Source organism: Chiloscyllium plagiosum, unplaced genomic scaffold, assembly GCF_037043375.1.
Source record: "Chiloscyllium plagiosum isolate Xiang-an unplaced genomic scaffold, Cpla_swu_hap1 HiC_scaffold_45, whole genome shotgun sequence".
NCBI lineage: Eukaryota > Metazoa > Chordata > Chondrichthyes > Orectolobiformes > Hemiscylliidae > Chiloscyllium > Chiloscyllium plagiosum.
Genome location: NW_028270183.1, coordinates 23,101,761 through 23,115,856, shown reverse-complemented (window position 1 = coordinate 23,115,856; position 14,096 = coordinate 23,101,761). Strand labels below are relative to the sequence as shown.

The 14,096-nt window shown below is 45.3% G+C and overlaps 1 protein-coding gene across 1 annotated transcript in view; it reads right to left on the bottom strand.

Annotated features, from left to right (window-relative positions):
* Positions 1-4,001: 4,001 nt before the first annotated feature.
* Positions 4,002-14,096, bottom strand: part of LOC122552171 (procollagen galactosyltransferase 1) — a 60,322-nt gene continuing 50,227 nt past the window's right edge. Inside the window, exons 10-12 of the mRNA XM_087983234.1 lie at positions 13,250-13,377; positions 10,454-10,660; positions 4,002-8,360 (exon numbers count right to left, since the gene is read on the bottom strand). Coding sequence (XP_087839360.1) covers positions 8,093-8,360; positions 10,454-10,660; positions 13,250-13,377 — 603 coding nt within the window. The 3' untranslated portion in view covers positions 4,002-8,092. The remainder of the gene's footprint in view (positions 8,361-10,453; positions 10,661-13,249; positions 13,378-14,096) is intronic.

Here is a 14,096-nt window from a genome sequence, read left to right as displayed (position 1 = left end):
GCTTTGGGGGATAGATTTTAACAGTGAAAAGCCTGGCCTATTATCAATTAAGTGACAACCTCCTGCTCTTACACTTCTCTGAATATCTCATTGACACAAGAGCCAATGTCATTGGTGCAGCCAAGTACCTACAAGCAGAGCAAGCTGCCTATGTCTGGACTGTGACCTGAGTATCAAAGGTCAACTGCTACGGTTTTTAAAACATTAGTATTGCCCCTACTTGTTCAGCCTTTCAGTGTGAAAGCTGTTTGTGTTAATTGGAACTGAATTAACAGAGAATAATGCACTCGATACAAGAAAGCACAGAAAAGATCGCAGCCAAGAGCGATGAACCACAGATGCAATCTTAAATTTGTCTTCTATTCTGATCAGTGAAGTCAGGTCACTCAAAATAATTGAATATTACATGCTTGGCCTTTAGAATCATTAGAACATCTTTGGGACACACACACAAAACAAGGGCGGCACGGTGGCACAGTGGTTAGCACTGCTGCCTCACAGCGCCAGAGACCCAGGTTCAATTCCCGCCTCAGGCGACTTGACTGTGTGGAGTTTGCACATTCTCCCCGTGTCTGTGTGGGTTTCCTCCGGGTGCTCCGGTTTCCTCCCACAGTCCAAAGATGTGCAGGTCAGGTGAATTGGCTATGCTAAATTGCCCATAGTGTTAGGTAAGGGGTAAATGTAGGGGTATGGGTGGGTTGCGCTTCGGCGGGTCGGTGTGGACTTGTTGGGCCGAAGGGCCTGTTTCCACACTGTAATGTAATGTAATCTAATCTAAACCCCACCACCCTATGGCCGAACACTTTAACTCCCCCTCCCACTCCACCAAAGACAAGTAAGTCTCCTCCATGACCAAACTCTAGCCAGCTGGAGGAAGAACTCATCTTCCGCTTTGGGACCCTCCAACCACACGGGATCAATGTAGATTTCACCAGTTTCTTAATTTCCCCACACCCAACCTTCCAACTCAGAACACCCTCTTGAATTATCCCACCTGTCCATCTTCCTTCCCATCTACCTTCTCAGACTTCCTTTCTGACCTATCACTATCATTCCCCACCTCCATCTACCTACTGCATTTCCAGCTATTTCCCTCCAGCCTCACCCCTCCCTTGGGCCACTCCCTCATTCCTGATGAAGAGCTTATACTTGAAACGTTGACTCTTCAGCTCCTTGGATGCTGCCTGACTGGCTGTGCTTGTCCAGCACCACACTTTTCAACTTTAGAATCACTATCCAATCATACTATAACGATTCAGGCCAACAGTCCACTTCGGAGCAGCGAGAGGCGGGAGCCGGGAGGAGGTGACTTTGGTGTGATGTGATTGTCGGGAAGGCCGGTAAGTATATTTAAACTTTTTACCTTCAGGTCAGCGAGGGAGGACCGAGCAATGGACTTCTGGGAAGGGTAAGTAGAACAGTTTATATTTGCGTGGTTGTCAGGCAGGAGGCAAGATATAGAACGCGTGAGCCGTGGTTTACTAAGGAAGTGGAATCCCTGGTCAAGAAGGCGGCAGCGGCTTATGTTAGGACAAAATGTGAAAACTCAGGGCACTTGAGGGCTACAAGGAAGTCAGGAAAAACCTAAAAAGAGAGCTTAGAAGAGCCAGGAGACATGAGAAGTTGTTGGCGGATAGGATCAGGGTTAACCCTAAGGCTTTCCTTAGGTATGTCAGGAATAAAAGAATGACGAGAGTTAAATTAGGGCCAATCAAGGATAATAGTGGGAAGTTGTGTGTGGAGTCAGAGGAGATAGGGGAAGCACTAAATAAATATTTTTCAACAGTGTTCACTATAGAAAATGAAAATGTTGGTGAGGAAGATACAGAGATACTTGCATCTAGACTAGAAGAGATTGAGGTTCACAAGGAAGAGATATTAGAAATACTGCAGAGTGTGAAAATAGACAAGTCCCCTGGGCCGAATGGGATCTATCCTAGGATCCTCTGGGAAGCAAGGGAAGAGATTGCCGAACCTTTGGCATTGATCTTCAAATCATCATTGTCTACAGGAATAGTGCCTGAGGACTGGAAGATAGCAAATGTGGTTCCCTTGTTCAAAAAGGGTAGTAGACACAACCCTGATAATTACAGACCAGTGAGTCTCACTTCAGTTGTTGGTAAAGTGTAGGAAAAGGTTATAAGAGATAGGATTTATAACCATCTAGAAAAGAATAATCTGATCGGGGACAGTCAGCACGGTTTTGTGAAGGGTAGGTCGTGCCGAACGAATCTTATTGAGTTTTTTGACAAAGTGACCAAACAGGTAGATGAGAGTAAACCGGTTGATGTGGTGTATATGGATTTCAGCAAGGCATTCGATAAGGTTCCCCACAGTAGGCTATTATACAAAATGCGGAGGAATGGAATTGTGGGAGACATAGCAGTTTGGATCAGTAATTGGCTTGCTGAAAGAAAACAGAGGGTTGTAGTTGATGGAACATGTTCATCTTGGTGTCCAGTTACTAGCGGCGTACCACAAGGGTCGGTGTTGGGTCCACTGCTGTTCGTCATTTTTATAAATGACCTGGATGAGGGCTTCGAAGGGTGGAATAGTAAATTTGCGGACGACACGAAGGTCGGTGGAGTTGTGGATAGTGACGAAGGATGTAGTAGGTTGCAGAGAGACATAGATAGGATGCAGAGCTGGGCTGAGGGGTGGCAAATGGAGTTTAATGTGGACAAGCGTGAGGTGATACACTTTGGACGGAGTAATCCAGAATGCAAAGTACTGGGCTAATGGTAAGATTCTTGGGAGTGCAGATGAGCAGAGAGATCTCGGTGCCCATGTACACAACTCCCTGAAAGTTGGCACCCAGATTAACAAGGTTGTTAAGAAGGCATACAGTGTTTTGGCCTTTATTAATAGAGGGATTGAGTTCAGGAACCAGGAGGTTATGCTGCAGCTGTACAAAGCTCTGGTACGGCCACACTTGGAGTATTGTGTACAGTTCTGGTCACTGCATTATAAGAAGGATGTGGAAGCTTTGGAAAGGGTGCAGAGGAGATTTACTAGGATGTTGCCTGGTATGGAAGGAATGTCTTATGAGGAAAGGCTGAGGGCCTTGAGGCTGTTCTCATTAGAGAGAAGAAGGTTGAGAGGTGACTTAATAGAGACATACAAGATAATCAGAGGGTTAGATAGGGTGGACAGGGAGAGCCTTTTTCCAAGTATGGGGACGGCAAACACGAGGGGACACAACTTTAAAGTGAGGGGAGATAGGTATAAGACAGATGTCAGAGGTGGTTTCTTTACTCAGAGAGTAGTAAGGGTATGGAATGCTTTGCCTGCAATGGTGGTAGATTCGCCAAGTTTAAGTGCATTTAAGTCGCCATTGGACAGGCATATGGACGTACATGGAATAGTGTAGGTGGGATGGGCTTCAGATTATTATGACAGGGTGGCGCAACATCGAGGGCCGAAGGGCCTGTACTGCGCTGTAATGTTCTATGTTCTATGATTGTATCCAAGTGCCACTGAGCTTGTTCTGGTCTGGATCTTTGATGACTTGGAGCACTCCAAGTACAGCACTCATGCCATTTGGCCCAGCATTTATACCAAGTGGTACTGATACTAGATGACTGGATAGGTTCCACTGCCCTAATGCTATAATACCTACCCACTTCATGGACAAGTGCTGCAGCGGCCTCTAGTTGACAGCTGAAGGACACACTGCACGACTAGGTGGTACATGGTTCTTGGGCCCTGTCTTAACGAATACACTGGTGGACTGGGGTAACGTCCTCAACACAGTCATTGAGGTCTACAGCAGATCTGTGCCAGTCAAAAACAACCACATAACTATTCTAAACTCATTTCTAGCACTTAGCCCATAACCTTGTATTGCCTTCCATCTCAAATGCACACCTAAATACTTTTCGAAAATTGAAGGTTTCTGCCTCTACCACCCTTAAGGCAGGGAGCTCCAGGCTCCCTGGGTAAAAACTAAACCTCCAGCCCCTCCCCTTAAACATAGAACAAATATTCAGAAAGTGAAGTAGTCGCATTTGTATAAAATCTTTATTGTAAATTGCAAAGTAAACATAGATATAAACACAAAATGTGAAATATTAAATAACTTGTAAAATTCCTCGGTATTGCTAGAATACCGGATGTGTCGGGGTAAATCTGCCATCTCGCTGTCAGACTGGTGTTCATCGCTGGCAGCCTTGTCCATTTTACAAAAAACCTCTTTTTGCACGTTTTGACGTTCTTTTGTTGTACAATTGGCAGCAATTAAACATCAGGTAGTTCGAAACCACATACCCATGTCATTTAATTTATATCATCAATGCTGATCCATAATCAACTTTTGTCAAATTACAGAGAGGGAGGACGAGAGAGCAGAGGAGTTGATTTGGAAAGGCACTGCTGGACTCTCAGTCAGGGAAGACAGCTGTAGAAACATCACTCCTCAATTCTTCCCCATCCCTCCTCTCGAAATCACTGATCCTTCCTAGGCTATAGCCCCATAGCTGTACAGTAGAAAGCAACAGGCACTTTAATTGGAGAAGTGATACCAGAGTAAGTCATCTGGTGTTGCAGCTGATTGCACCCCTGCCTCCAGGTTTGAGTACCACTCTAACGGTTGACAGCCAAGCAAGGGAAGCTCATAACATGGCCAGACAGGTTGAGTATCAAACTGCAAGCTCTTCAAGCATACGTCAACAGCAGGCAGTAGGGGCAAAAGAGATCTCTGGGCAGTCAAGAATTTGAGCACCACCACCACTCTACCATCATAACTCCAGCTACAACTCAGTTGTCTAGCAACATAGTTTCCCTTTCCCATGAGGTGGGGTTTGGCTCAGTCGATTAACAGCCCTTTTAGATTTTGATTGGTGCCAATGGCACTGGGTTCAGTCACGTTCCAGCTGGGGTAGATTCAGGACCTGCATCATTTGGGCAGAGGATTCAAAAAAAAAAAAGAATGTCGGTGTGGGAGAGGTAAAACGAGTGGAATGACCCATGTTGGGAGCACCAGAGTTTCTAATTACAATCAATACTCAGAAATCCAACACAGCTTCAGTCAGTTTTGTAGCACCAAAACAGGAAGGGCAGAGGAATCAGGAGCTCAGAGCGGAGAGTGAGGTGGACAAAAATATACAACTGGGTAAAAACAGGGAGATGATCAACTGTAAACACGTGCTGTATAACTGTAAAAGGTTCAAGGCACCTGGTGTTTTGAATGTACCTCAATTACCACGCATAGTCCAAGTTAGAGATACACAGGATTCCAGCAAAGGAGGCAGTGCGTGGAAAATTAAAGGGAAATCCCAAGATTTAGATCAGAAATCCATGTCTTCAACAAGGGCCTTGCGTCAGCTCGGTGTGTGCATGGTCAAGGCCAAGAAGGTGAAGGGACAGGGCGAAGGTTGCTGGTTTCAGTTATCTTTCTGGATATTGACAGAGTGCTGCTGCTGCTGCTCCCCAGTACTCTTATAATACCATCCGTACCGGGTTCCGAGAGGGTGGATGGCAGGAAGGTGGCCATGAATATTTGTCAATCCAGTTCAGTTCACAGGAACTCTCTCAGAACGGGCTGGTTGGGCCAAATGGCCTACTTCTGTGCCACAGTCCACCAGAATATTTGGAGTTTTAGTGTATCATCCTCAACGATGGGAAAGCCTTGTGGAAATTCTAAATGTTAAACTTTATCCATTATCCCAAATGATTTCACTGTTGGCTCAGTTGATCAGGCTTTCCTTCTGGGGGCAAAGTTTGTGGGCTTAGTCCCCACTCGGTGACTTCAGCAGGTACTGCTGGGTTAAACTGAGGGAGAATTTGGAGGAACATCTGGAGAGGCTAAGGCAGGGCATCCCAAAGTAGGGCTCAGGAGTCTGAGCTGGGCTGAGAGCGAAAATATTGAGGTTGCAACAAAGGCTCTAACTGCCTTCATGGATTTCGGAGTGGAAGAGTGTGGTCCTTGGATGCTGCCTGACCGGCTGTGCTTTTCCAGCACCAGACTCTTCGACACTAATCTTCAGTCTTCATTTTCAACTCCTTCATGGCATTTGGACCAAGTTACAAGTTTGGACCAAGCTGGGCTCCTGCTTGAACAGGCTGTTGCTCTCTCAGTTCTTACAGAGGACACCGGGAGACTTTTCAAGTCTCGGAAAGGCTCAGGAAGCACTACACCAAGAATCCAGATATGGCAGAATATGATGTTAAAACCTTGCAACTGACTAGAGGGCAGTGGGAGATGGACTAGAGCCAAGAAAAATGAACAGCTTGGATTATACAGTTGCACGCTGCACTGAGCAAATATAAAGAATACACAAAAATGGAGAGGTAGGGGGAGGCAGCAGGAAGGGGGCCAGCAAGGGAAGTAAAAAGGCTAAGCTCAAGAGATAACTCAGAAAAGGAGCTACACAGCTACAAAAAGTAATGAGTACATGACAGCAACAGTATGGAATGGGTTTACTGACCTTTGTCACTAGCTAAATGCACCAGTGATACTTCAGGTCAATGTACTGGGGTTAAGGAGTATATGGAACGTTCCCTTAACTTGCAATACCTTGTCATATACAAGCAACATGTAGTGGCTTAGGAGATGAAGACTCAATCCTTCCAAGAGACAACGGCTGAATAATTGTGGGCCTATAGTCTAGACTATTCCTATGGAAAAGAAACGGTTTAATTTAGGCGATCCGGGATGGGTAGAAACACAGAGGAACAGATGTAAAACTGACTCATGCTCTGGCCATCTGTTATCCCCATGGCAACAAGGGAGTGCATTAAATTTAAAGAGCAGCTGGATCCAGGAATTTGAAAGTCTTGGATTCGCGTCAGATGGAGATGCCAAGAGATTTGTAATAAATGTAGCAGACACTGTTGTTGAAATGATAGTAGCTACCCGTTGGCTACATAACACCCCAGTAGCAGTTCTGACTTTAGAAGCAAGAGTAAAATACTGAATGGGCTGGGCGTTAACCATCTCTGCAATTTTGTTACACATTTTCTCTATTCTTGCCCAGAATAAAAATGAACTTGAGAACAAAAGTGGAATCCATGCTCTTCAAACATGGAACAGTCCCAGCTTACAAACAATGTTAGGGACATTCTCAACATTTCTATTCACTTTAAGTACTAACCATGTTGATAATCCAGGTCTGGAGAACACAGGAACTGGAAGAAGCCATTCAGCCCCTCAAACCTGTTCCGTCATCAGTAAAATAAACAATGCCATTCGACACTTCACTCCCAATTACTTTCAGGCCATAATCACAGCATCAGGCCACTGAGTTCACATTCATACATAACGTTCATGTGTTCCTCTACACTGTGGCCAAACCTGGGCCGGTGAGGATGGTGGTTTAAAGAACAGGAGATCTGGCTAATTTCCTAGCCAATTCATTGCCCAGAGTGCCTGCTCCTGTGGCTACAGTAATCTGTCATGTTGGTGTCAAGGCTCTGAAAGGGGACAATGAGATCTCGAGGCAATCAATCACTAAAATGCGTAGGAAGCGAAAACCCAAAGCACAATAAACTCAGGGAGAGGAAGATCCACCTGTAAATGATAATTAAAGGGTGAAATAGCTGTAACAAAAATACATTTTATGATATTGTATTACATCTGGAGTATAAACAGAATGTCAAGACAGCTTGGTAGAAATACACCTTACGGACAGTAGCACAAAGTGGGTGGTATTGAGACAGATGCCCAAGACACACTCACTGTTTGACATCCCTCAACACAACTGAATACTTGGCTGAGTGTACAAAAGGCTGTTGAGTCAATATACATGGTGTTACTGCCCAGGTTGCAGACCTACTCTGCTAAATTAAACACGGAAACATGCAACTCACTTGTAGCAGTGGCCCTGTGAGGTATGCAGTCCTTTTGAGGTGGATGGTGTAGTCCTAACTATTAATATACACTGAGGCACATTGCAAAGTTAATCAACAATTAATGGTTAGTCAGCACAACCGCTCCGCCCAGTTACCCTGAAAACCACAGTGAAGGACAGCACTGAGCGTAGCTGGGGCTCAGAAGTCATTTCAACTCAATCAAGTACGGGTCACATCCCTGTCCCCGTTTATTCCAGACTCCCCGGCTACAAACTGTCATTGAACTCTGCTACAAACCCATGGGTCACAGTTCATCTCTGGAGGCGGAGTCAATGGGAGAATGCGACATGTCCAGATTCTGTGCTGCTTCCCGGATTTTTGCCTGTTCCTTGGTCTTCTGTGACTTGGCGCGGTCCCAGTCCGTCTTCAGCTTCTCGTTGTCCCAGACCGTGGAGGTCTCTGTGTCGCTCACATAGCCTGGGTCACCTGTGTAATGCGTCGGGTAGATGAGGAGCGGTTCCGCAGAGAAAGCCCTCAGGTTACGGTTCTCAAAGTGATCCATGTACTCAGACCTAATGGAGAAACGGAAAGCTGACAGTTTCACTAGAAAACACAAGGCAGGAGCTGAGAACTGACTTTAAATGCAACTGATTCAAACGCAATAATAAGGTCATTCAGATACATTCTGAGACAACATAGGATGTGCCCATTCACTACACTGAATATGTCCCACTGTCCAGGTAGATCATAGCTGATTTGATCTGAGCTTTATCTCCCCATCATAGGGTTCCTGCTCACATCAAACAAAACTCAGTTTTGTAAATACCAAGTCACTCCCCCCACTCTCAACTATATTTTGGGGATAGGATTCCAGATTGCCACCCTAAAATGCTTCCCAACATCACTCCAAATAGTTGAGATCTACTTTTGAGGTTTCGGTCCTTTGTTCTGGACTCCTTTCCATCTACCCGATGAACATTAATCATCTTGAAGTCTGCCACTGGATAGGCTCAATTATCTAAATCCAAGGGAATACAAACCAAGTCTAAGCAGCCTGCCTTCATTTTAATCCATTCATACCAATACACTGCCCTCTCCGAGACCACCATGTCTATCCTTAATGACTTCAATGGATTGCAATATTCTATAGGCACTGTACCCAGATCTCTGCAAAACTGTCACACAACGTTTATACAAGATGGTTAGAAGAGGGTGGATTTTACATTTAAGTTTTAGTTTGCTTAATTTTGTCAGCTTTACAGGCTTTTTACAAACGCGTGTATTCTGATAGTCTGTCAAAGGATAGAGGCCATTGTTGTACTAGGTGTACCCATTAATGCTGATGACATTAACTACCAGGCTTTTTATATTTTAAATCAGGCAGGCAAATTCAAACTGGTCAGGGCATTGGCCTGAGAAATGAACCAGCAAATGTTTGTCACCTATTTGTTGAGTTGAAACGGGTGCAGTACATGCGTAGTTCTGTCAGTCAGCAAAACACAGAGCCATATGTATTAATACGTGTTCCATTAATATAATTTAATACACGTCGCACTTGCTTCCATTCCACACAAGTGCGTCATATTGTGAAACCAATTGACAATCTTAATAACCACGATAACTAGGAAAGCCTAGGCTCGAGAAGCCTACTTCAGCTCCCAATTCACAAGCTCATATCTTGTTCACCTTAGGGAAGGTCTGTTATCCTCAACTAGCCTGACCTACATGTGCCTTCAGACTAATAGCAATTGGTTGACCATTAATTGCCCTTTGAAATGGCCCAAGCCCCTCAGTTCAAGAGTAATTAGAGATGGACAACCAATCCTGGCCTTACCATTTGTGCCCACATATCACGAAGAATAGTTTCTTTAACATGTTATATAGAACCCAGGGACACTGTTTTGGCATTAATCAGAGGGCAGACAAGGAAGTTAGATGATAGGTCTACCTCAGGTAGAGTAGGTATCAAACCTACACTGTTGGCATTATTCATTTTCACATGTACAGTGTACAATTTTGGTCTCCTTACTTGAGAAAGGATGTACTGGCCCTAGAGGAGGTTCACTAGGTCGAATCTGGAATTGAGGGGGTTAGTTTATGAGGAGAGATTGAGTAGACTGGGCCTGTACTTATTAAAATTTAGACGAATGGGGGGGCATCTTACAGATACACAAACCTATGAAAGGAATGGATAAGATAGAAGCAGGGAGGTTGTTTCCACTAGCAGGTGAAACAAAATAACGAGGAGCAGATTTAGGACTGAGTTGATGAGGGACACCTTCACCCAAAGGGTTGTGAATCTGTGGAATTCCTTGCCCAGTGAAGCAGTTGAGGCTATCTTGTTGGATGTTATTAAGGCAACGATAGATAGACCTTTGAACAGTAAAGGTATTAAAGGTTTATGGTGAGCAGTTTACTCCTACTCTTATTTCTTATGTACTTTGAACAAAAGGCCAGTTAACTGAATAAACTGATCCTTCAACTTCAGGTTATCAAGTTTCAAATTAAAAATCCAGTATTTTACCCAAAAAGAAAGAGGGAGGAGCTTAACCCCCTTTTAATCTATAACCTATTCATGCCACAAGACAATCACTGTCTCTTTCACACAGCCCTCAGTCAATGGATACTTCAGCAACAGACCAGTCTGAGCGCTCACGGTACATACACTGGGTGCTTGTTATACATCACGGGCAGAAATTCATCCACAGGTAACATCTTGGTGAATGGCTTGGCATCAATGAGCTTCTGTGCTCCTTGGAGTGAGAGGACATATCCGAGAGTCCAATAGGAGTAATCAGCCTCGACCAAATTCCGGACCCCAGGCACTGACTTTTCTGGGTGATCCACTTGCATCCGCTTTCGGCCAATGTAGCTGCAGGAAGTAGAAACGGAGGAGGGGGGTTTTGTTAGGGAGAGGTGGTGGTGCAGGAGCTGAAAGCAAAAGGGAGGATAAATTCCAAAATACTGCGGGGCAAACATGTAACAAAATGTGGGATCTTTGGGATAAGCTAAACGAGATAGCTTAGACAAGATCAAGACCCAGATGAAGGAACAGATCAAAAAGAAAAGCTAATGTATTAAAAAAAGGACTAAAAACAGAAATCACAGAAGCAGGAGAAACTCATCATCTGTGGAGAGAGAAACAGAGTTAATGTCCTGAGGGGTCACATCAAACTCAAAGTTGACTGCTTTGCCCCATGAATGCTGCCAAACCTGCCGAGTTTCTCCAGCATGTTCTGATTTTATTTCAGATATGGAGGCAAGACGGTGGGGTAGTGGTAATGTCACCGGACGAGCAACCCTCCAGGCCAATGGTTCAGGAACTTGGGTTCAAATTTCAACACGGTAGATGGCGAAATTTGAATTCAATAAAAAAATCTGGAATCGGGAGCTACCCTAATGGCAACGTGGCAACTATTGCTGATAGTCATAAAGACCCAGACCCACACATATGTGTTTGACACTTAACTGCCTTCTGGGCAATTAGGGCTGGGCAAAAATGCTGGTCTGGCCTAGCCACACCCACATCTCATGAATGATTTATTTTAAAATGCAGCATCTGCAATCCTGTGTCTTCATTTGAGCAGAGGAATGGAAACAGGAAGATGAACTTAAAGATAAACAGCAAAGGAAATTGGGCAAGGTTCGTTAATGGATAGCAGTATTTCTCTGAATCAGGTCAGGCCCATGAGAGTTAAGCAGCAAATCCAGGCTGCCATTCCAGTGCAGTATTGAGGGAATTAATGAATGTATTAATGAATGTGCTGCCTTTGAGATGCCATACTCAACTGAACGTAAAAGATCCAATGGCCTCTTACCAAAGATCAGCAAGTGAATTTTCTTGGGGGGGGGGGGGGGGGGTGTCTTGGCTAATATTTGTGCCTCAGGGCTCTCGCAGTGCAGTAGTTGTGTCCCTACCTCTGAGCTAGCAGGCATGGGCTCACAACATGGCCTCACACACAGCGATGAGGTGATTAAAAAAAAAAGTACAATCTCTTTTTTTGGGTCTCAATTGAGGGATAAGTGAGAAAGAACTTCTCTACTGTCCTTTAAACAGCGCCACAGTCATTCACATCCAGCTGAGGGAACAGATGGGTGGCACGGTGGCAAGCACTGCTGCCTCACAGCGCCAGAGATCCGGGTTCGATTCCCGCCTCAGGCGAATCTGTCCGGAGTTTGCACATTCTCCCCGTGCCTGCGTGGGTTTCCTCCGGGTGCTCCAGTTTCCTCCCACAATCCAAAAATGTGCAGGTTAGGTGAATTGGCCATGCTAAATTGCCTGTAGTGTTAGGTGAAGGGGTAAATGTGGGGGAATAGGTCTGGGTGGGTTACGGGTTGGCGTGGACTTGTTGGGCCGAAGGACCTGTTTCCACACTAAGTAATCTTAAAAAAAAGATGGGTACTTATCCGAAAAACAAAACATCCTCGGCGTCAATCAGGATTATGCACTTAAACGGATTAGGAATTGAACTCATGGCCTTCTGGCTCAGAGAAGATTGTGCTATTCCCTGAGCCACAGCTGGAACCTTTGACAGTGCTGCATGGTTTTTGTGTGGAGTGTAGATTGTAACACTCATCAAATGCCCACAAAAACCCTGCACAGGCAAACTTTATTCAGTTTTGAATGCGACCACCAACAATGGCCAGTCCTACCACTAATGGCTTAACCAGGACCTCAATTGCTGCCCAAAATTATACTTCTGCTTATTCTGCTATAGGACCTTAAACACATTCTAATTATGTCAAACTGCCCACACAGTTATTAACAGAACTGGCAACAACTGACAATTCCAGTTACAATCTGGGAATCGAAGGCAGAAATAGCACATAAGACCTGGGTAGTCACATCAAACCTGCACTTATTGGCCATCTTTAATTGCACGAAGCAGATGGTGGCAGCTTTTACTCTTATTTTTAACAAGTGTTAAGGATAGGGTGGCATGGTGGCTCAGTGGTTATCACTGCTGCCTCACAATGCCAGGGACACAGGCTCAATTCCTCAGGTGACTGTCTGTGTGGAGTTTGCACATTCTCCCCATGTCTGTGTAGGTCTCCTTCAGGTTCTCTTGTTTCCTCCCACAGTCCAAAGATGTGCACGTTTAGGTGGATTAACCATGGGAAATGCAAGGTTACAGGAGTAGGGTAGGGGATTGGGTCTGGGTGGGATGCTCTTTGGAGAGTCAGTGTGGACTTGTTGGGCTGAACAACCTGTTTCCACACTGTAGGGATACCATGGATTCTCGGAGATGCTCACAGGGCGGTGTTACCCAGCCCCCAGAACACACAATGCTTATTAATAGCGATATGAGAGCTATGTTCTAACTGTGCATCCTCTGCCACCAACCACCACAACACTGCCAGGATTATGGGATGTCTGGCACAGATGGACTGTGGCATGTAGTGCATTACAAATGTAGGGCTAAAGGCGAACTAGATCGGGATGTTCTTTCCGCTCACTCACATCAGATCCCAGTCGAGTGCTACCTTCTCCACTTCCTTCATCAAATATTTCAGTCTCCGCTTGAAGAAGATCTCGAACCGTAGATCATCTTCAATGACCACAGAGGTCTGCAATCCTCGGTCGACAATCTACAGAGAATCAAAGGAACAAAGTGAGGGCCACGAGAGCCAGAAACTAAACACGGCAAAGCTAGGAGGTGCTCAATTTTCAGGAGTTCTACCACGTGGATCTAGGTTAATGCCCATGGGACAAGTACCTCAGCAAGACTGGGTGCCTCTGGGACCTAGACCGCAAGAAATAGCACTGCTGCCTCGCAGCGCCAGAGACCCGGGTTCAATTCCCGACTCAGGCGACTGACTGTGTGGAGTTTGCACGTTCTCCCCGTGTCTGCGTGGGTTTCCTCCGGGGGCTCCGGTTTCCTCCCACAGTCCAAAGATGTGCAGGTTAGGTGAATTGGCCATGCTAAATTGCCCGTAGTGTTAGGTAAAGGGGTAAATGTAGGGGTATGGGTGGGTTACGCTTCGGCGGGTCGGTGTGGACTTGTTGGGCCGAAGGGCCTGTTTCCACACTGTAAGTAATCTAATCTAATCTAATCTAATCTAATCTAATCTAATCTAATCTAATCAAATGGGCACCCATAAGCCAGGGAGAGCTGGCCTCTGCCTGTACCCGCGGCAGAGTATAATGGCTGCTACCATAGGGAAAGTGGATGCCTATGCTCCAGGGAATGTTGAGCTGGAGTATCTTCTAATCCTGGGAAAGTGAATGTCCATACTTAGGGAAAGTGGCACATTCATGGGACTTGTACCCCAGGAGTGCCAGTGCCCTGAAACCTGTATGTTAGATA